Source organism: Talpa occidentalis, unplaced genomic scaffold, assembly GCF_014898055.3.
Source record: "Talpa occidentalis isolate TD23 unplaced genomic scaffold, MPIMG_talOcc4v2.1 talOcc4.7, whole genome shotgun sequence".
NCBI classification, from domain to species: Eukaryota; Metazoa; Chordata; class Mammalia; order Eulipotyphla; family Talpidae; genus Talpa; species Talpa occidentalis.
This window is the reverse complement of record NW_023605083.1, coordinates 136,060,999-136,080,343: the sequence shown is the minus strand read 5'-3', so window position 1 is coordinate 136,080,343 and position 19,345 is coordinate 136,060,999. Positions and strand designations below refer to the sequence as shown.

Below are 19,345 nucleotides of genomic sequence, written 5' to 3'. Positions count from 1 at the left end.
GGTCGGCGCCGCCCCCCAGAGCAGGGCGGCTGCGATCCCCGGGCCCGGGCTCCTCGCGGGGCTCGGCCGGCCGGCTGGGGCGCGGGGGGCGCCGGGGGCCGCGGGGGCGCGGGGGGGCGCGGGGGCCGCGGGGGCGCGGGGGGCCGCGGGGGCGCCGGGGGTGGGGCGCGGGGGACGCGGGGGCGCGGGGGGCGCGGGGGCGCCGGGGGGTGGGGCGCGGGGTGTGCGCGGGCCCGGGCCGGGGAGGGCGGGCCGGGCGCGCCGGCCGGGACCGGGACCGGGACCGGGCTCGGCTCCGCCGCGCGTGCGCGCTGGGGGCGCGGCCACGTGCGCGCCTCGGCCGGGCCGGCGCGGCTCCTTTGTTCGCGGGCGCCCACGCGGGGCCCCCCGCGGCCGCGCCCCCGCGGCGCCCCCCGCCCCCGCCGGCCGGGCCCGCGGCGCGGTGACCGGGAGTAACCCGGCCCGGGCCCGCTCGCCGGGTCAACGACCGCGCGCGGCCCGCGCGGCGCCCGGGGCCGCCCCCCGCCGGCCCATCACCCTATCCCGGCGCCGCCCCCTCGCGCGCCCCCGCGCCGCCCGCGCCCCCCGCCCGCCATTGGCCGCCCCGGCCCGCCCCGGCCCCCTCCCCCCGCGCACGTGGCCCGGGCCGGGGCGGGGCGCCGGGCGCGGGCGGGGGCCGGGGGCGCGGGGGGCGCGGGGGGCGCGGGGGCGCGGGGGCCCCCGCCCGGCCCGGCCCGGCCCGCCCGCCCCCGCCCCGCCGCCCCCGCCCGCGGCGCGCCCCCGCTCGGCCGGCGCGCTCGGCACCCCAGGCGCGCGCGGGCCGGGGCGCACCCCGCCGCTCATTGGCCGGGCGGCGCGGCCGGCTGTCAGCCCATGTGGCGTGTCCGCGCGGGGCCGGCCCGGTTAAATAGCGCCGCGCGGCCCAGGGGGAGCCAGAGCGACGCCGCCACTCGCGCAGCCCGCGCGGCCAGGTGAGCGGCCGGCGGGGCGGCCGGGCGGCCGGGCGGCCGGGCCGGCGCGCGGGGCTGGCGGGGCTCGGCCGGCGCGGGGGCCCGCGCGCCGGGGCCGGGCCGGGCCGGGCCGGGCCGGGCCGGGCCGGGGCGCGCCCGGGAGGCGGCGGCCGCGAACAGCCATCTTGAGCGCGGCGGGGGAGCCCCCGGCCCGGCCGCCCGGCAGGCGGGGGGGCGCGGGAGGCGGCGGCCGCGGGGGCCGTCACGGGGGCGGGGGCCGCCCGGCTCCGCGGGGCGCGGGGGGCGGGGGGCCCGCGGCGGGAGCACGAGGCCCGCGGCGGGCCCGGCGCGGCCCCCGGCCCCCTCCCCGCGCGCGGCCGCGCGCCCCGGGCCTGGGCTGGTCCGCGCCGCGAGGCCCCGCGCGCCCGGCGCCCCGTGTCCCGAGCGTCCCGCGGCCGCGCGCGCGTGTGGCCGGCCCGGCCCGCGCCTCCCCTGCCGCCGGCCTCCCGAGTCCCCCGCCAGGCTGCGGCCGGGGCCGGCCGGGGGAGACCTGGCCCCCGATCAGCCCCGCCCGCGGCCGCCGAGCTCCCCTCCCCGAGCAGGGGCTGGGGCTGCAGGGCCCGGCGGGCCGCGGGGCCCGCCCGGAGGTTCCGGTCGCCCCAGTGAGCCGCGGGGGCGCCGGCGCCGGGAGGGGCCCCCCATCCCCCGAGGTCTCACTGCGGGGCTTTCCGAGGCGGCCCGCGGGCTCCCGGGGCGGCGGGGGCGGGCGCCCCGGGCGGGGCTGAGTGTGGCTGCGCCCGCAGACAGCAGCATGGAGGAGGTGGTCATCGCCGGCCTCTCGGGGAAGCTGCCCGAGTCGGACAACATGCAGGAGTTCTGGGCCAACCTCGTGGGCGGCGTGGACATGGTGACGGACGACGACAGGCGCTGGAAGGCCGGTGAGGGCCCGGGCGCCGCCTGGGCTGGGGGGGGGGGCGGGACGCTGCGGCCGGGCCCACTGGGGCAGGGCGAGGCCGGGGCGACCCGCCAGCAGATAGCGCTGGGCTCCGGGAAGCCTGCTTGACGCCCTCACGCCCAGGGGCTCCCGGAGCGGCTCTACCTGATCTACGGGTGTGAGTCAGCGCGGGCCCGGCCTCCGCAGCCAGCCCGGGAGCGGGGTCTCCGCCGGCCCGGGCCCCCTCACCACGGCGCCCCGTCCGCAGGGCTCTACGGCCTGCCCCGGCGGTCCGGCAAGCTGAAGGACCTGTCCAAGTTTGACGCCGCCTTCTTCGGGGTGCACCCCAAGCAGGCCCACACGATGGACCCCCAGCTGCGCCTGCTCCTGGAGGTGGCCTACGAGGCCATCGTGGACGGAGGTGGGCCCCGCTCCCCGCCCCGGGGCCTCGCGGCACCCACAGGCACCCTCATCCGGCCGCTTTCCTGCCCGTGTTTCTCAGACTGTTTCTCGCTCCCCGAGTGCTGGTGGCCTGTCCCGCCGCACCCCCAGGGCCTGCCGTGGGGGCAGGGTGCTCGCAGGTGGGGCCGGCCCCTCCCCGCCTGGCCCTGCGGCCTCTGGTTGGCCAGCCCCAGGGCAGACCCCGAGCCCCTGGAGAGGCAGGCCCTGGGCCTCTGGCGGGCGGGCTGGCAGAGGGCGGGTGGGCAAGGCCCTCCCACTGCCCAGCCGCACCCAGGGCCTTGGACAGCGCTCCCTCCTCCGCCTCCCTCTCCCGACTCTCTGCCGTTGTCTCCTTATCTGGCCTGTCCCCTGGCCGGCAGCCCTCGGGCTCGCTACCGCCTGCCAGTGACTCCAGGGCCCAGCGGAGCAGCCGGGACAATGCCGCCCTCTGTCCTGCTCTCTGGCCATCGCCGGCGCCCCGCCTGCCCTCCTGCCCCCGGTCCTCGTGACCCAGTTCTCTGTCCCGGCGGCGGTGGCCGGGGTGCTCCTGGGGCCCTGCGGCCACCACGCTGACCTCTGCCGTCCGCAGGCATCAACCCCGCCGAGCTGCGAGGGACGCACACCGGCGTATGGGTGGGCGTGAGCGGCTCCGAGGCCTCGGAGGCGCTGAGCCGGGACCCCGAGCTGCTGCTGGGCTATAGCATGGTGGGCTGCCAGCGGGCCATGATGGCCAACCGCCTCTCCTTCTTCTTCGACTTCAAAGGTGGGCGCTCCCCTGCCCGGTGGGGGGCTGGCGGCGAGGGCCCTGTATCCACCCGCGCGGCCGCCATGGCCCACTGAGCCCGCCTGCCCACAGGCCCCAGCATCGCCCTGGACACGGCCTGCTCGTCCAGCCTGCAGGCCCTGCAGAACGCCTACCACGCCATCCGCAGCGGCGAGTGCCCGGCGGCCATCGTGGGTGGCATTAACGTCCTGCTGAAGCCCAACACCTCGGTGCAGTTCATGAAGCTGGGCATGCTCAGCCCTGGGGGCACCTGCAAGTCCTTCGACGCCTCGGGTGAGCGGGCGCTCCTCCCCCCCCCCCCCCGGGCCCAGGGCCATGGGCAGCCGGGCTGAGGCTGCTGCTCTGCCCTTAGGGGACGGTTACTGCCGTGCCGAGGCCGTGGTGGCCGTCCTGCTGACCAAGAAGTCCTTGGCACGGCGGGTCTACGCCACCATCCTGAACGCCGGCACCAACACAGACGGTTGCAAAGAGCAAGGTAGGGGGTCAGCCGGGGCAGGGCGGGTGGGGTAGGCGGCGGGGGCCACAGTGCTCAGGCCAGACCCTCCGCAGGCGTGACCTTCCCCTCTGGGGAGGCGCAGCAGCAGCTCATCCGCTCCCTGTACCAGCCGGCCGGGCTGTCCCCAGAGTCCTTGGAGTACATCGAAGCCCATGGCACGGGCACCAAGGTGAGGCAGGCCCCAGCCCGCGGCTGCCCCTGGGAGGCCCGGCGCCATTATTAACCCCCACCCCCACAGGTGGGCGACCCCCAGGAGCTAAACAGCATCGCCGAGGCTCTGTGCGCCACCCGCCAGGATCCCCTGCTGATCGGGTCCACCAAGTCTAACATGGGGCACCCTGAGCCCGCCTCGGGGCTCGCGGCACTGGCCAAGGTAGGGGGCCACTGCCTCCGCTTCCTGCTGCCAGGTAGGGGTTGCCGGCCCTCCAGGAAGGGGCTTCCTGCCTTCACCCCAGGCAGCTGGGCCGGACATCCCCTCTAGGCTTGCCACAGCCTGCTGCCCTCTCGTCGCGTGGCCTGAGGTGGGGCAGCCCGGGGTGTGCTCCCCAGGCCTGCTCCGGCCTGACTGACAGGTGCCCGCCGCAGGTGCTGCTGAGCCTGGAGAACGGGCTCTGGGCCCCCAATCTGCACTTCCATACCCCCAACCCTGAGATCCCGGCGCTGCGGGACGGCCGGCTGCAGGTGGTGGAGCGGCCCCTGCCCGTCCGCGGGGGCAACGTGGGCATCAACTCCTTCGGCTTTGGCGGCTCCAACGTGCACGTCATCCTGAGGCCCAACCTGCAGCCGCCCCCCGCGCCCAGCCCGCACGCGGCCCTACCCCGGCTGCTAGTGGCCAGTGGGCGCACACCCGCCGCTGTGCAGGTCCTGCTGGAGCAGGGCCGCGCCCACCCACAGGACCTGGCCTTCCTAAGCATGCTCAACAGCATTGCCGCCTGCCCGCCCACCGCCATGCCCTTCCGGGGCTACACCGTGCTGGGCGGCGAGACCAGCAGCCTGGAGGTGCAGCCGGTGCCTGCTGGCCGGCGCCCGCTCTGGTTCATCTGCTCTGGTGAGCCCCGGGCAGGCCAGGGGCCAAGGCGGGCTGGGGGCTGGGCAGGCCAGGGGCCGGGTGGGCGCTGACTGACCGCTCTCTGGACAGGGATGGGCGCACAGTGGAGCAAGATGGGGCAACGCCTGATGCGCCTGGGCAGCTTCCGGGACTCCATCTTGCGCGCCGACCAGGCTGTGCGGCCCCTGGGGCTGGAGGTATCGGCCCTGCTGCTGAGCACGGACGAGGCCATCTTCGACGACATCGTGCACGCCTTCATGGGCCTCACCGCCATCCAGGTGCGGGCTGTGCTGGCCGGGCCGCCACGGGGGTGCTGGCCAGCCAGGCTGGGCCTGCACTGATGTGCCCTGTCCCCGCAGATCGCCCTCATAGACTTGCTGACTGCCATGGGACTGAAGCCAGACGGCATCATTGGCCACTCGCTGGGGGAGGTGGCCTGCGGCTATGCTGACGGCTGCCTCTCTCAGGAGGAGGCCATGCTGGCCGCCTACTGGAGGGGCCAGTGCATCAAAGACTCCCACATCCCACCAGGGGCCATGGCCGCCGTGGGTAGGCAGCCCCTGCACCCCTCCCGCCCACCTGGGGCTTGAGGGTCACCCTGGGCGCATCCTCCAGGCCCTCCCTCTGCCTGGGGCTGCAGGGAGGCCGGGCGGGCCTGGCTGGGATCGAGGGCGGGCGGGGAGGCGCAGCGGCTGTGGCATCGCACCCTCTGGGCCGGCTCTCCGCAGGCTTGTCCTGGGAGGAGTGCAAGCGGCGCTGCCCCCCAGGCGTTGTACCCGCCTGCCACAACTCCGAGGACACGGTGACCATCTCGGGACCTCAGGTGGGCACAGGCACTGTCCCCGCGGCCCCACCCCGGGGCGCCCTCGTGGGGAGTGGCGGGCGCGCGGTCGCTTCAGCCCTGCTGTCCGCAGGCCGCCGTGGTCGAGTTCGTGGAGCAGCTCAAGCAGGAGGGCGTGTTTGCCAAGGAGGTGCGGACGGGCGGCAAGGCCTTCCACTCGTACGTCATGGAGTCCATCGCGCCCACGCTGCTGCAGGAGCTCAAGAAGGTGGGGGCCTCGGGGGCGGGCCGGGGGCGGGGGCCGTGTCGAGGCCTGGGCAGGTCCCGAGCCTGCTGTCGCCCTGCAGGTGATCCGTGAGCCGCGGCCGCGCTCCGCGCGCTGGCTGAGCACCTCCATCCCCGAGGTCCAGTGGCAGGGCAGCCTGGCCCGCACGTTCTCGGCCGAGTACAACGTCAACAACCTGGTGAGCCCGGTGCTGTTCCAGGAGGCGCTGCGGCACGTGCCCGAGCAGGCCGTGGTGCTGGAGATCGCCCCCCACGCCCTGCTGCAGGTGAGGGCCGGGCTGGGCCGGGCCGGGCGGGGGCGTCCCCACAGAGCCTGCCTGCGAGCCCCAGCCGTGTCCTCCCAGGCTGTGTTGAAGCGGGGTCTCAAGTCCAGCTGTACCATCATCCCCCTCATGAAGAAGGACCACCCCGACAACCTGGAATTCTTCCTCAGCAACGTGGGCAAGCTGCACCTGGCCGGGTGGGTGCAGGGGGCGTGGAGCTGCACCTGGCGGGGGGCTGCACGTGGTCAGGGGGTGCACCTGGCTGAGGGGGGTGCACGCAGGGGTGGGGGCTGCACCTGGCCGGAGGAGGTACACCCAGGCGTGGGGGGGCTGCAGCTGGCTGGGGGTGTGCAGGCCGCACGCCGCTGCAGGGCTGGGGGCAGCAGGCCCTGGCCACTGCCACCTGCTCCTTCCGGGCAGTCTCCCGGACACTGGCAAGGGAGGCCGGGCCAGGCATGCCCCTCACACCTCCCCCACCCCCCAGCATCGACGTCAACCCCAACGGCCTGCTCCCGCCTGTGGAGTTCCCGGCTCCCCGGGGGACTCCCCTCATCTCCCCCCACATCCAGTGGGACCACAGCCAGAGCTGGGACGTGCCGGCCGCGGAGCACTTCCCCAGCGGCTCCACCTCCTCCTCCGCCACCATCTACAACATCGGTGAGCGGGGCGCGGGGCTGGGCCTCGGGGGAGACCAGGGGCCGGGGGGGCTGCCGACCCTCACTGAGCCCGCGCCCTCGCAGACGCCAGCGCCGAGTCCCCTGACCACTACCTGGTGGACCACCGCATCGACGGCCGCGTCATCTTCCCCGCCACCGGCTACCTGTGCCTGGCCTGGAGGATGCTGGCCCGCACCCTGGGCCAGGACATGGGCCAGGTGCCCGTGGTGTTCGAGGACGTCACGCTGCACCAGGCCACCATCCTGCCCAAGACGGGTGAGGTGGCAGCCGGCAGGGCGGGCTGGGGTGGGGCGGCAGGGGCACCCCGACCCCTGCTGACCGGCCCCTACTGCAGGGACCGTGCCCCTGGAGGTGCGGCTGCTGGAGGCCTCCCGGGCCTTCGAGGTGTGCGAGAACGGCAACCTGATCGTGAGCGGTGAGTGCCGGCCGCGGGGTTGCCCGGTGGGCCCCGGGTGGCCCCGTCCCCATCCTAAGGCCTTCTCCTCCCCCAGGAAAAATGTGGCTGTGGGAGGACCCCGACCCCAAGCTCTTCGACAGCCTGGCCGCCCAGGACCCCGTCGAGCCCACCGAGCCTGCGGCCGCACCCCACCTGACGCAGGGGGATGTGTACAAGGACCTGCGCCTGCGCGGCTACGACTACGGGCCCTGGTTCCAGGGCATCCTGGAGGCCGACCTGGAAGGTGGGCAGCGGCCTGGGGTCGGGGCTGGAGGCCGCGGGACCCCGCTCACGGCCCCTCCGCGCAGGCAACTCCGGCCAGCTGCTTTGGAAGGACAACTGGGTGACTTTCCTGGACACCATGCTGCAGATGACCATCCTGAGGACCAGCCAGTGTAAACTGCAGCTGCCCACGCGCATCGGTGCCATCCACATTGACCCCGCTGCCCACCGGCAGAGGGTGTACACACTGCGGGGCGAGACCCAAGGTGGGCCGGCGCCCGCCCCCCCGCCCCCACGACCCCCGCCCCTCATTCCCCAGCCCCGCCCTCATGCTCCCCCTCTCCCACAGTGGCCAACGTGCGGGCAAGCTCCTATCTGGACTGCATGGTGGCCGGAGGAGTCTTCATCTCACGGCTGCATGCCACGGTGGTCCCGCGGCGGCAGCAGGAGCAGCAGGCCCCCATCCTGGAGAAGTTCGCCTTCACGCCCCACATGGAGACCGGCTGTCTGGCCGGGGACGCGGCGCTGCAGGAGGAGCTGCAGCTGTGCAAGGGTGAGGCTGCGCCAGCTCCCCCGCTGTCCATCCCCCTGCGTGGGGCAGGGCTTGGGGGCCGTCCAGCCCAGGGTACTGGGTCCCTGGTCTCCAGGGCACACCCCTTCTCCAGGGGACGCTGCCATCGCTGCCACTCTGTTCACCAGTGGCCAGCCGGACTGTGGCCTCGGTCCAGGCAGAGCCCTGGGGCCCAGCTAGGGCCCCTCCCAGCGCCTGTCTCCCCCCCGCAGGGCTGGCGCAGGTGCTGCAGACCAAGATGGCACAGCAGGGCCTGAAAGTGGTGATCCCCGGGCTGGGCGGGGCCCAGGCGCCCAGGGAGCCCCCGCAGCACGGGCTGCCCCGGCTCCTGGCGGTCGCCTGCCGCCTTCAGCTCAATGGCAACCTGCAGCTGGAGCTGGGCCAGGCTCTGGCCCGGGAGGGGCCTCTGCTGCGGGACGACCCCCTGCTCTGCGGCCTGCTGGACTCGCCCATGCTCAAGGCGTGCGTGGACACGGCCTTAGAGAACATGGCCAGCGCGCGGATGAAAGTGGTGGAGGTGGGCACGAGCAGGGCAGGGGCGGGGCCTCAGGCCGTGCGGGTGGGGGCAGGGGCAGGCATCTCCACATCCTCCTGGGCTGGGATGCCAACCTCCGGCCGCCCCCAACGAGAGCTGTGTCCCCAGGCGCTGGCTGCAGATGGCCGCCTGTACACACGTATCCCGGCGCTGCTCGGCACCCAGCCCCTGCTGCAGCTGGACTACACGGCCACCGACCCCCACCCCCAAGCCCTGGAGGCCGCCCAGGCTGAACTGCAGCAGCACGACGCAGCGCAGGACCAGTGGGACCCTGCGGGGCCCGCCCCCAGCCGCCTGGGCGCGGCCGATCTCCTGGTGTGCAACTGCGCTGTGGCCGCCCTGGGTGACCCGGCCACCGCCCTGGGCCACATGGCCGCTGCCCTCAAGGAAGGCGGCTTCCTGCTGCTGCACACCCTGCTCAAGGGCCACACGCTCGGGGAGACCGTGGCCTTCCTCACCCACCCCGAGCCGCGGCAGGGGCTTCTGAGCCAGGTGGGGGCGCAGGGCAGGTGGGCTCCAGAGCTGGCGGGGGGCGGGGGGGGCAACGGGCGTGTGCGCTGACCAGCCCCCCTGCAGGAGGAGTGGGAGAGCCTGTGTGCCCAGGCGGGCCTGCACCTGGTGGCCCTGAAGAGCTCCTTCTACGGCTCTGCGCTCTTCCTGTGCCGCCGGCTGGCCCCACAGGACAGCCCGGTCTTCCTGCCCGTGGAAGACACCAGCTTCCGATGGGTGGACACCCTGAAGGTCAGTGCCCTACCCAGCCCACGCCCGCGCTCCCAGGCTTGGGCCTGCCTCAGCTCCAACCCTGCCTGTCCCACAGAGCATCCTGGCGGCCTCCTCTTCCCGGCCCCTATGGCTGATCGCCGTGGGCTGCACCACCTCGGGCGTCGTAGGCCTGGTGAACTGTCTCCGCAAAGAACCTGGCGGCCACCGCATCCGGTGGGCATCCCTCCTGGCCACACCCCCACTCCCACCCCGCCCCCGCCACACCCCCCTGCCCGCCCCACTCACCTGTCCGGTGCCCACAGGTGCGTGCTGGTGTCCAATCTCGGCAGCACGTTGCCCGTCCCCAAGATGGACCCAGGTTCCTCAGAGCTGCAGAAGGTGCTGTTGGGGGACCTGGTGATGAACGTCTACCGGGACGGGACCTGGGGTGCCTTCCGCCACTTCCCGCTGGAGCAGGGTGAGCCTCCGCCCCACCTCGCAGCAGGTGGACAATGAGGGTGGGAGAACACGGCAGGCGGGCGGCCCTCCAGCCTGGCCCGTGGCCCTCGGCAGCCTGGACTCCTGTACCCCCAGCGCCCCCAGAGGAGCAGACGGAACACGCCTTTGTCAATGTGCTCACCCGGGGGGATCTCTCCTCCATCTGCTGGGTCTGCTCCCCGCTACGCCACACCCCACCCACCAGCCCCGGCGCCCAGCTGTGCAGCGTCTACTACGCCTCTCTCAACTTCCGGGACATCATGCTGGCCACGGGCAAGCTGCCCCCAGACGCCATCCCAGGTACCGGCCCGGAGGTGGGGGCAGGGCAGGCAGGGCCTCCACCCTGCCCTGGACCACCCAGTTCACCCCCTCTGCCCGCAGGGAAGTGGGCAGCCCGGGACTGCATGCTGGGCATGGAGTTCTCAGGCCGGGACCCCAGCGGCAAGCGCGTGATGGGCCTGGTGCCCGCCGAAGGCCTGGCCACCTCTGTCCTGCTGCCCCAGGACTTCCTGTGGGACGTTCCCTCCGGCTGGTACGTGGATCTGATGGTGACCCTGGGACCTGATGGGCGTGGCCACGGGTCAGGCCCACGTGACCGCGCGCTGTGCCCGCAGGACGCTGGAGGAGGCCGCCTCGGTGCCCGTGGTCTACACCACCGCCTACTACTCGCTGGTGGTGCGCGGGCGCGCCCGGCCCGGGGAGACCGTGCTCATCCACTCCGGCTCGGGCGGCGTGGGCCAGGCCGCCATCACCATCGCCCTCAGCCTGGGCTGCCGCGTCTTCACCACCGTGGGTAAGCAGCCGCCCCCGCCCGGCCCGGCCCAGCCCGCCCGGCCCCAGGCTTAGCAGCAGCGCCTCTCCACAGGGTCAGCTGAGAAGCGGGCCTACCTCCAGGCGCGGTTTCCCCAGCTGGATGGCACCAGCTTTGCCAACTCCAGGGACACGTCCTTCGAGCAGCACGTGCTGCGGCACACCGGCGGGAAGGGTGAGCCGACGACCGCCCCCCCCACAGCTGACCTCAGCCGGGCTCCGGCACAGCGCGCTGACCGCCGCCCTACTTTCCCCCAGGCGTGGACTTGGTCCTGAACTCTCTGGCCGAGGAGAAGCTGCAGGCCAGCGTGCGCTGCCTGGCCCAGCACGGCCGCTTCCTGGAGATTGGCAAATTCGACCTTTCCAACAACCACCCGCTGGGTGAGGCGGGCGGCCGGGCGGGCGGGCCAGTGTGGGGCAGGGCCCGCTGTGGGCAGAGGCTGAGTGACCCCACTGCCCAGGCATGGCCATCTTCCTCAAGAATGTGACCTTCCACGGCATCCTGCTGGACGCGCTCTTCGAGGAGGCCAGCGCCGACTGGCGGGAGGTGGCCGACCTGCTGCGGACGGGCATCCGGACCGGCGTGGTGCAGCCCCTCAAGTGCACCGTGTTCCCCAAGGCCCAGGTGGAGGACGCCTTTCGCTACATGGCCCAGGGGAAGCACATTGGCAAAGTGGTGGTGCAGGTAAAGGTCTGCCCCTCGCCCTGCTCGTCTCTTCCCGCCCCTACTCGCCTCCCCTGCCTACCCGCCTCCCCAGCCACGGGCCGCACACCGTCCAGCAAATCTGCTTCTGGGGCCGCAGGTACGCGAGGAGGAGCCGCAGGAGATCCTGAAGGGCGCCAGGCCGGTCCTGATGAGTGCTGTGTCCAAGACCTTCTGCCCCCCACACAAGAGCTACGTGATCACTGGGGGACTGGGGGGCTTCGGGCTGGAGCTGGCGCAGTGGCTGGTGCTGCGAGGGGCCCAGAAGCTCGTGTTGACCTCCCGCTCAGGGATCCGAACAGGTGAGGGGCCCAGGGGCGCTGTGGGGGGCAGGGTGCCCGCCCTGTTCCGGCAGCTCCACACCCACCACCCCGTGCCCGCTCGCAGGCTACCAGGCCAAGCAGATCCGCGAATGGAGGCGCCAGGGCGTGCAGGTGCTTGTGTCCACCAGCAACGCCAGCTCGCTGGACGGGGCCCGGGGCCTCATCGCCGAGGCCACACAGCTGGGGCCCGTGGGGGGCGTCTTCAACCTGGCCATGGTGAGTGGGCGATGAGGGGATGCTGGCTGCCCGGGGAAGACCCCGGCCGGCCACTGAGCACCTTCCCGCAGGTCCTGCGAGACGCCATGCTGGAGAACCAGACCCCCGAGTTCTTCCAGGACGTCAACAAGCCCAAGTACAGCGGCACCCTCAACCTGGACAGGTGCGTGCGCCCGCGGGTGCCAGCCCGGCCCCTGCTGCCCAGCGCGGTCAGGGCCGTGGGTGCAGCCCTGCTGACTTGGTATCCACAGGGTGACCCGGGAGGCCTGCCCGCAGCTGGACTACTTTGTGGCCTTCTCCTCCGTGAGCTGTGGGCGCGGCAATGCAGGCCAGACCAACTACGGCTTCGCCAACTCTGCCATGGAGCGTGTGTGCGAGAAGCGCCGGCATGACGGCCTCCCAGGTGCGCCCTGCCCCACGCTCACCACAGCCCCCCACGCCACGCCCTGCCCCACTCACCGCCACCCTCCCACACAGGCCTTGCGGTGCAGTGGGGGGCCGTCGGTGATGTGGGCATCGTCCTGGAGACCATGGGCACCAACGACACGGTCATCGGCGGCACGCTGCCCCAGCGCATCGCCTCCTGCCTGGAGGTGCTGGACCTCTTCCTGAACCAGCCCCACCCAGTCCTGAGCAGCTTCGTGCTGGCCGAGAAGAAGGCCAGCGCCCGCAAGGACGGCGAGGGCAAGCGGGACCTGGTGAAGGCCGTGGCCCACATCCTGGGTACGAGACCCCGCAGGCCTGCCCCCTGGTGCCCCCCAGCGCCCGGCCTGTCCCCCCCCAAGCCAACCAGATGCTTCTCCCCAGGCATCCGCGACTTGGCCAGTGTCAACCTGGACACCTCGCTGGCGGACCTGGGCCTGGACTCGCTCATGGGCGTGGAGGTGCGGCAGACATTGGAGCGTGAGCACGACCTGGCGCTGTCCATGCGGGAGGTGCGGCAGCTCACGCTGCGGAAGCTGCAGGAGCTCTCCTCGCAGGCCGGGGCGCTGGAAGGTGTGTGAGAGGCACGGGGTGGGTGGTCCTGGGGACCCTGCCTGGTCAGGGCTGCTCCATCGCCCTGCCCAAGAGCCCTTCCTGGTGCTCGGAGCCCCGGTCAGGGGGCCCCCAACGTCCCCTGGCATGCCCTGGCATTGCTTTTCTCGCAGATGTGGTGGCCCCCACGTCCAAGGACAGCTCCCCGCAGCGGCAGGCCCAGCTGAACCTGAGCATCCTGCTGGTGAACCCCGAGGGCCCCACCCTGACGCGGCTGAACTCGGTGCAGAGCGCAGAGCGGCCCCTCTTCCTGGTGCACCCGATCGAGGGCTCCACCGCGGTGTTCCGCAGCCTGGCCGCCCGGCTCAGCGTCCCCACCTACGGCCTGCAGTGCACGCGAGGTGCGTCCGGGCCGCGGCGCCCCTCCCCCGCGGTGGGCGCGCCGGCCCAGCTGACCTCCGTGCCCCCACAGCTGCGCCCCTGGACAGCATCCAGAGCCTGGCCGCCTACTACATCGAGTGCATCAGGCAGGTGCAGCCCGAGGGGCCCTACCGCATCGCCGGCTACTCCTACGGGGCCTGCGTGGCCTTCGAGATGTGCTCGCAGCTGCAGGCGCAGCAGGGCCCGGCGCCCGCGCACAACAGCCTCTTCCTGTTCGACGGCTCGCACACGTACGTGATGGCCTACACGCAGGTGAGCGGCGGGCGCGGGGGCGCGGGGGCGGGCGGGGTGGCCGCGGCGCGGGCGGGCGCTCAGGCCTCCACCCCCCCACCCCGCGCAGAGCTACCGCGCCAAGCTGACCCCCGGCTGCGAGGCGGAGGCGGAGACCGAGGCGCTGTGCTTCTTCCTGCAGCAGTTCAACAGCTCGGAGCCCGGCGGGGTGGGTGCCGGCCCGGCGCGGGGCGGGGCGGGGCGGGGCGGGGCGGGGCGGGGCGGGGCGGGGCGGGGGCCGGCCCGGGGCGGGGCGGGGCAGGGGGGGCCGGCCCGGGGCGGGGCGGGGGGCTGGGGGAGGGCGCACCCCCGCTCACCCCCCCCCCCCCGCCCGCGCCCCCAGGTGCGGGAGGCGCTGCTGCAGCTGCGCAGCCTGGAGGAGCGCGTGGCGGCCGCCGTGGACATCATCGCGCAGAGCCACGGCGGGCTGGACCGGCGCGAGCTGAGCTTCGCCGCGCTGTCCTTCTACCGCAAGCTGCGCGCGGCCGACGCCTACGCGCCGCGCGCCACGTACCACGGCAACGTGACGCTGCTGCGCGCCAAGACGGGCGGCGCGCGCGGCGAGGGCCTGGGCGCCGACTACAACCTGTCGCAGGTGTGCGACGGCCACGTGTCGGTGCACGTCATCGAGGGCGACCACCGCACGCTGCTGGAGGGCAGCGGCCTCGAGTCCATCCTCAGCATCATCCACAGCTCCCTGGCCGAGCCGCGCGTCAGCGTCCGCGAGGGCTAGCGCGCCCCGCGCCCCCCGCGCCCCCGCGCGCCCCCCGCGCCCCGCGCCCCAGGCGAGGACCCGCCGCGCCCCGAGACCGCCCGCCGGTCTGTGAAGGGTCCGCGGGCGGCGAGCCTGCGCGCCCGGCTGCTGCGCGCCCTGCGGTTTCTCCTATTTATTGCGTCGCTGGGGAGCCGCGGGCCGGCCGGGGAGCCCCGCCCGGGGCGCCCCCTCCCCGGGGCCCCTGCCCCGCCGGCGGGAGCCGGACCGCGGCCCGGAGCTGGGCGCGGACTGGGCCCGTCGGTGTAAAGAACTGCGTCCGCCCTGTTTCATTTTTACAAACCCGTGGAAAGCCCTGCTCGGGGCAGCCTCCCACGATTAAACGCCTGTGCGCGCTGACCTGTGCATCTGTCCTTTGTCTCTGGGGGGCGCCCCCGCTGGCCCTCCCTGCGGCTGCCCTGAGGCGGTGCCCTCCAGGCTCCGGCGTGTGTGTGCACAGCCGGGCGGGACACAGCAAGGAGGAGTGAGGCCCCGCTGAGCCCGGGATGGGGAGCTCCGGAGACAGCACTGGGCAGGTCTGCAGCCTGGAGGCAGCCCCTCCAGGGGTGCTCAGGTCAGCCCTAGGGTGCTGAGGGCAGGCGTTCTCTCACTTGCTCAGATGGGACAACCCAGGGGTCCATCACAGAGAGGGCACAAGGACAGGTGTCCCTCGGCAGTGAGGAGCTGGCCCTGTAAACGCCAGCAGAAGCCTAGGGCCTGGGGCAGTGCGGGCCAGAGAAGCAAGTTTCTTTTTTTTTATACCAGAGCTGGGTGGGGTACAGGCCAGAGGTGCAGGAGGGTGAGAGAATGCACCAGAGACAGAAGAACAGGCAGACGGACAGAAAACACTGCTGAGGGGAGCAGTGGGGAGACAGGAGAGGTCTGCCATGCCATGTGGGAATCTCCCCAGCTGGCCCGGATCAAACCCGCGCTACAGAGGCTTCGGACAATTTCACAGCGGGGCACTCAACCTGCTGGGCCACCAGGGAGGCCCACGAGTTTCTTTTTTAAAGATTTATTTATGCACCAAGAGCTGGGGTGCGGCCAGAGGTGTGGGGTGAGACGACTCCCCAGAGACAGTGGGCAGCAGAGCAGGCCATCCACTGAAACCCACTGCTGAGGGGGCAGCGGGGAAACACTCTGGCCGGGACAGACAACACTGCAGTGGCTGTGGATAGCTTCATATGCTGAGACAACCCTGCGCCTCCAGGCAGGCAGGCCCCTGAGAAGCAGATTTTGGAGCAAAAAATAGTCTGTTAAGATAAGGTTCATGTCCTGGGCAGAGCCAAGCAACTAGGGCCCCCGGACCGGCAGCTTGGAAGGGCGGGGAGCAGGAACTGCCAGCCTGGGGGGCCAGGCATCCCGGGCCTGGCTTCATGGGCATGTGGACCGGCAGGCGGGGGCAGCAGAGCAGCAGGCCCTCCCGGGCACGGGCCAGACCGTGTCTGGGTCCCAGGACCTTACTCAACCAGGGAGAATTCTCCCCAGGGCAGACGGGTTCTCCCGTGGCAACCAAATCAAAGCAGAATACCCTTCGCGGCCGAGGCCTCACACTGCAAGGGCAGATGGCGCTTCCGACCCGCGGATGCAGGGGGCAGGGAGTAGGGGGTCGGTGGCCTCTCACTCAGGCCGGGGCCTTGGACCCCAAAGGCCTAGATCAGAAAAGAAGCAATTCCTCAAACGAGCAACTTCGCACTCTACCTGCAGGACATCACCCAAGGGTGAGGGGCAGCCCCCGGGGCTGCTGTCCACTGCCACGGCCTCCCCGTGCTCGGGCTGCCGCCTTGTGCTGTGTCCCGCTGGGGTCAGAGCTTCCCAATGGGCCCTGGTGCCCCACTCTGCTGACGCCCCAGCCCAGCGCCAGCACTTGGGGCCCGGGAGCGGCCAGTCCGCGCACAACGGGAGGCCACGGAGACCCGGACACCAGGCTACACAGGCTTCCCGGGCAGGACCCCCGGGGCCCGAGCTGGGCCTCCGGTGTGAGGACCCCTAAGGCGGCGGGGAGTGCCCGGCCCTGGTCTGGGGGTCCGGTGTGGCCCTGAGGGTGGAGCAGGGGCCCCCAGGCCGCTGCCCTGCTCTGCAGCCTGCCCGGGGGTGGGGAGAGGAGCGCCTCAGAGAGAAGCTGGTGTCAGGGCACAGAGTGGCACTGAGGCCGCCGGGCAGCACCTGAAGCCTGAGGAGGCACCAACAACCACCTTGCGGTGGGTGGTGATGGCAGAGCAAGGGAAGCAGAAAGGGAGGAGACCAGAGTGGTGGCGGGTGGGTCCCAAGAGCGGGCAGAGTTGGCCCAGTGCCGGCCCCGCCCTCCATCTGCCTGCTCTGCGGAGCCTGAGCCCCGGGTTCCCAGCCCCCAGCCCCACAAAGGAGGGGCGAAGGGCTGGTGTGGGCGCTGCTGAGCTCGGGCTGGGGGGTGGGGGGCAGGCTCGCGGGGCAGCGAAGGGGCTCAGCAGACCCCGCAGGGCCTTCTCTGTGGGGGGGTGGCCTCCGCACGCAACAGCTGCCGACCCCGTCCCTGTGCTGAGCTCCCGAGGCGCCTGGCCCGGCCCTGCTCCAGGCAGCAGGCCGCAGGCCATGCTCTCCCTCCTGGCGCGGCTGGCCGCCGGGCCGTGGGCCCAGCCCCGGAGCCAGAGGCTGGGGAAGGAGGCGGCAGTGGCCCCCGCCTCCGGGGCCGTCCCAGAGGGAGGGAAGACACAGGTGGGCGCCGAGCACCTGCCCTCCATGCTCGGGAGTCTGCACAATGGCTGCTCCACACACGAAGTCCCAAACCCACCAGCTGGAGCACGACTCTTCTTATACCCCCCCTGGTGGGGCCCTAGAGCCGGCCCTGGAGGGACAGGGGCGAGGACAGAGGAAGCTCAGGCCAGGTGCCGGGCCACATCCCACGTTCGGAACTAGACACCAGTGGCGGGCAGGAGGGGCACTGGAGGGGGGCTGGCCTCAGCAGCCCGGCCCTGACAGCCCCCTGACCCTACCCCAGGGGCTGAGCGAGCGGGGCCCCGTTAGTTTGTCAGAGGAGATGCAAGTGGGCCAGAGGAGCGCGGTCCTGGGCGCTGGATACGCAGGGACGGACAGGGCCACAGAGAAGGGGCTCCTGGTGACCCCACCTACAGTGGCGGGCGTCTGGTCTCCCTGGCCCAGGTGGCCCTTCTCCCAGCCCCAGCTGGTCACATCTGGTCACATCTGGTCAGGTTGTCACAAGTAACTCGCATCTGTCTCTACCTTTGAAGAATTGCTTGTGCTGTACCACATAAATTTTAATATATTGCTTTAGTGTTCATTCCTTTTTTTTTTTTTTAAGATTTATTTATTTATTTATACAAGCACTGGGCACAGTCAGAAGTGCAGGAGGGTGAGAGGATTCACCAGAGCCAGAGCGGGGAGCAGAGCAGGCAGAAGGACCGAAGGACACTGCTGAGGGGAGCAGCGGGCTGCAGGAGAGGTCAGCGCGCCATGTGGGACCCTCGCCAGGCACCCGGGAATCCAACCAGCGCTGCAGAGGCTGCGGGCAGCTTCGCAGCCCAGTGTTCAACCACTGCGCCACCGGGGAGACCCTATTTCTTTATTTTTTGAAGATTTATTTATTTATGCATACAAGAGCTGGGGTGCAGGCTAGAAGTTCGGGGTGACAGGATTCACCAGAGACAGAGTGGGGAGCAGAACAGGAAGATCCACTGAAACCCACTGCTGAGGGGAGCGGCGGGGAGGCAGGAGAGGTCTGCTGCACCATGTGGGTAGCTCCCTGGCCGGGGATTGAACTCAGGCCACAGTGGCTGGCGATAGCTGCATAGTGCTGAGACTTTAACCCCTGCGCCCCCAGCGAGGCCCCGTTTTATTGGTTTCCCCCCCACTGTTTCCTTATATGTAAGAAGGGTTTCCTAGGTTTGCCCCCGGGTCAGTAAAGTTCAGCGGCCAGTCAATGATTGATTAAAGATTATGTTTAAACACGTTGAAGCAGCCGAGCCTCGCCCTCTGCCTTGAGCTCTGAGCATGGGCTGGAGACACCGTTGTGGGTCAAACCGTTTGAAGTTTGGCCCCGGCCTTTCCCGCTGCTTTCCTTCTCGCTTGTGCAAAGCCTCGTGCTAGGCCAGAGAGGACTGTTGTGTGTGGCGCCTGCTCTAGCCTTTCCCCAGCGAGCACACAGGGGCCCTCACGGCTGTCTTAGTCACTGAATATCCTTGTCACAACTCTGACCCGCCATTGCTTGCTCTAACCAGTCCCGGGCAGCTGAGCCAGGGTTGCAAATGCTCTGAGCTGGGGTTGCAAATGCTCTGACAAAGGTCCTGGGCTCCCTCCCCCGGCAGCCGCCCTCTCAGCTCAGTCAGCTTCCGGTCCTCAAGACCTACTTGGCCCCTGTGGGGTTACCTTGGGGTGCCAGGAAGTGCTGGTCAGCCCACACCGACTCCACACACCCCCACTGTCCCTAGGCTGTTACTGATAACCGCCTTTTAAAATAAGCACTTCTTGTGTGCGTTGGTCGGCGTCCAGAGTCCTGACACAGTCACGTTAAGCACTTCTGTGCAGTTTCCTTATTACTCTTTTTTTTTTTTAAGGTTTATTTTTATACAGGAACTGGGGTACAGGCCAGAGGTGCGGGGGTGAGAGGGTTCACCAGAGACAGAGCGGGGAGCAGAACAGGCAGATCCACTGAAATACTCTTGGGAGGGACTGGCTGCTCCTCAGCTTGCTGTCCCAGAAGTGCACTTGCACGTGGACACATGTTCTAGTGGCCACACAGAGACAGAAAGAAACAAATGAATTCGAATTTTTTTAGTGCAAATGCATGTTATCTTTAGACCAAGGCCTCCCCTTGAAGTGAATCAAGGCCGGACAGAGGAGGCCTGGGGCGCTGACCCTGTCCCAGCCCAGGTGTCGTGGGGAAGAAAAGCCCCACCAGTGCCGATCAGGCGACCCATCCAAGTGTTACCCCCCTTTTTTTTTTGCATTTCTAAGCCACCCTTAGAGAAAATTACTTAGGCGACACGGTTCTCAGGGCAGCCCCCCGCGCCCCCAGCAGCCAGCCCTCTGGGTCAGCTACAGCGACAGGCCCTGGCAGCTTCTGACTGGCCGGGCTGGGGAGCTCTGCGGCTCCCGCCCTGAAAGGTTTTTACTTTCTGGTTCCAGCGCGGCCCTAGCCGGTCCGTCCTCGCGCCTGCTCCGGAGGGATGGCGCCCCTTGGGCCCTGGCGCCTCGCCCTTGGGCCAGGCACCTCCAGTTCTGGAGCGGGCTGGGGTGC

At 71.2% G+C, this 19,345-nt stretch overlaps 1 protein-coding gene across 1 annotated transcript; it reads left to right on the top strand.

Moving 5' to 3' along the window:
* Positions 1-912: 912 nt before the first annotated feature.
* On the top strand, positions 913-14,099 carry FASN (fatty acid synthase). The gene is made up of 42 exons (XM_037492719.2): positions 913-971; positions 1,754-1,888; positions 2,153-2,305; positions 2,915-3,088; positions 3,182-3,382; positions 3,462-3,584; positions 3,659-3,774; positions 3,844-3,978; positions 4,191-4,653; positions 4,744-4,931; positions 5,013-5,202; positions 5,382-5,476; positions 5,568-5,702; positions 5,782-5,985; positions 6,064-6,179; positions 6,467-6,639; positions 6,723-6,914; positions 6,994-7,074; positions 7,151-7,339; positions 7,404-7,583; positions 7,667-7,870; positions 8,101-8,405; positions 8,532-8,915; positions 9,000-9,164; positions 9,241-9,359; positions 9,449-9,603; positions 9,720-9,923; positions 10,005-10,155; positions 10,238-10,416; positions 10,489-10,608; positions 10,692-10,814; positions 10,895-11,118; positions 11,237-11,438; positions 11,524-11,675; positions 11,747-11,838; positions 11,927-12,078; positions 12,153-12,398; positions 12,483-12,671; positions 12,824-13,051; positions 13,123-13,343; positions 13,432-13,530; positions 13,705-14,099. The coding sequence occupies exons 2-42, from the start codon at positions 1,762-1,764 to the stop codon at positions 14,092-14,094; spliced, it is 7,539 nt and encodes a 2,512-aa protein (XP_037348616.1). The 5' UTR covers positions 913-971; positions 1,754-1,761; the 3' UTR covers positions 14,095-14,099.
* Positions 14,100-19,345: the final 5,246 nt, after the last annotated feature.

Coding starts and splice junctions, on each gene's coding strand:
- FASN (XM_037492719.2), top strand. CDS start 1,762: ATGGAGGAGGTGGTCATCGCCGGCCTCTCGGGGAAGCTGCCCGAGTCG. Junction 6,640..6,722: donor CGCCACCATCTACAACATCG/GTGAGCGGGGCG, acceptor GCGCCCTCGCAG/ACGCCAGCGCCGAGTCCCCT. Junction 7,340..7,403: donor CCTGGAGGCCGACCTGGAAG/GTGGGCAGCGGC, acceptor CCCTCCGCGCAG/GCAACTCCGGCCAGCTGCTT.